At 49.7% G+C, this 1211-nt stretch overlaps 1 protein-coding gene across 1 annotated transcript; it reads left to right on the top strand.

The window, feature by feature from the left end:
• Positions 1-615, top strand: LOC141042853 (uncharacterized). The gene has a single exon (XM_073511755.1). The coding sequence runs from the start codon at positions 1-3 to the stop codon at positions 613-615; it is 615 nt and encodes a 204-aa protein (XP_073367856.1).
• Positions 616-1211: the final 596 nt, after the last annotated feature.

The raw sequence follows: 1211 nt of genomic DNA, 5'->3' as shown, positions 1-1211 counted from the left end.
ATGATGCAGCAGTTTGAGCTGAATCGTCAGTTTATGACTGGGGTAATGGCCCAGTTTCCAAACCAGAATGTTCATCAACAACCTGCCCCAATAACACTGCCAGAATTTGTGCGCCTCAACCCGTCCAGTTTCCGCAACTCCACCAATCCTATGGATGCTGATGATTGGCTTCGTGACATCATGTTTGAGATGGAGTCAGGTAATGTTGCACCTGCCAGTTACGTCACCTTTGCGACATTCCACTTGAAGGGTCTAGCTGCTCAATGGTGGGAAAGCCACAGGGGTATGCTGCCTGCAGAGACTGTAACCACTTGGCAGGAATTTCAGTTAGCTTTCCGTGCACGACACATTCCTCAAGGTCTGATGGACGAGAAGAAGAAGGAGTTCCGCAAACTCTCACAGGACACAATGACTGTGGATGAATATCAGAGGAATTTCCTTGATTTATCTCGCTATGTTGCGGATGACGTCTGCACTGATGCCCGCAAGCAGGAGAAATTCCGTGAAGGACTGTGTCCCGATATAAAGCTAGCACTTGTTGCTCATGATTGTGCAGACTTTACGACACTTGTTAGCCAAGCTTTCCGAACTGAAACTGGCCTGACTGAGTACTAGGAGTCGCTCAAGCATACTCGAGATGCTGCCCCATCCTCGAGTCAGCCTGCTCAGAAACGTCGAGTCTGGATCCCACACAATGTTCATCACCGACCTGCTCAAAACCAAGGCCGTCTTATGTTGCACCTCGTCTGTCTCCGCCGCCGAGACAACTAACGATTCAGGGTGGACAGTCAGGACACCCTACCCTCGATTGTCACCAGGGTCAGCCGCAGAATGCATCATGTCCTTCCGCTGGTCGTAAGAAGAGCCGTCGAAGCTATCGTTCCAGAAACAGCAATACCCAACCGTCTGCTGTTATACTTGGCCAGGCCAACCACATCGATGTTGATAAGGCTCAGAAGGAACCGACTGTCGTGATGGGAACCCTCCTTGTTAACTCAGTGCCAGTGTCTGTTCTTTTTGATTCAGGAGCGTCGCATTCCTTCATATCTGAGGTATTTGCACGCGAGCAAGACTTATCATTTGAAAACGTGTACCCTCCGCTGGTGATTAACTCTCCAGGATCCAGGTGGGATACCTTGATGGTAGCCCACAACAACCACATTGTAATTGGAGGATTAGTGTTCTCTGCTTCACTCATGGACCTCAAGGGT

Source organism: Aegilops tauschii, chromosome 3 (genome assembly GCF_002575655.3).
Source record: "Aegilops tauschii subsp. strangulata cultivar AL8/78 chromosome 3, Aet v6.0, whole genome shotgun sequence".
Taxonomy (NCBI): Eukaryota; Viridiplantae; Streptophyta; class Magnoliopsida; order Poales; family Poaceae; genus Aegilops; species Aegilops tauschii.
Note: the sequence above shows the minus strand (reverse complement) of the source record. Positions and strands in the feature narration are given on the sequence as shown.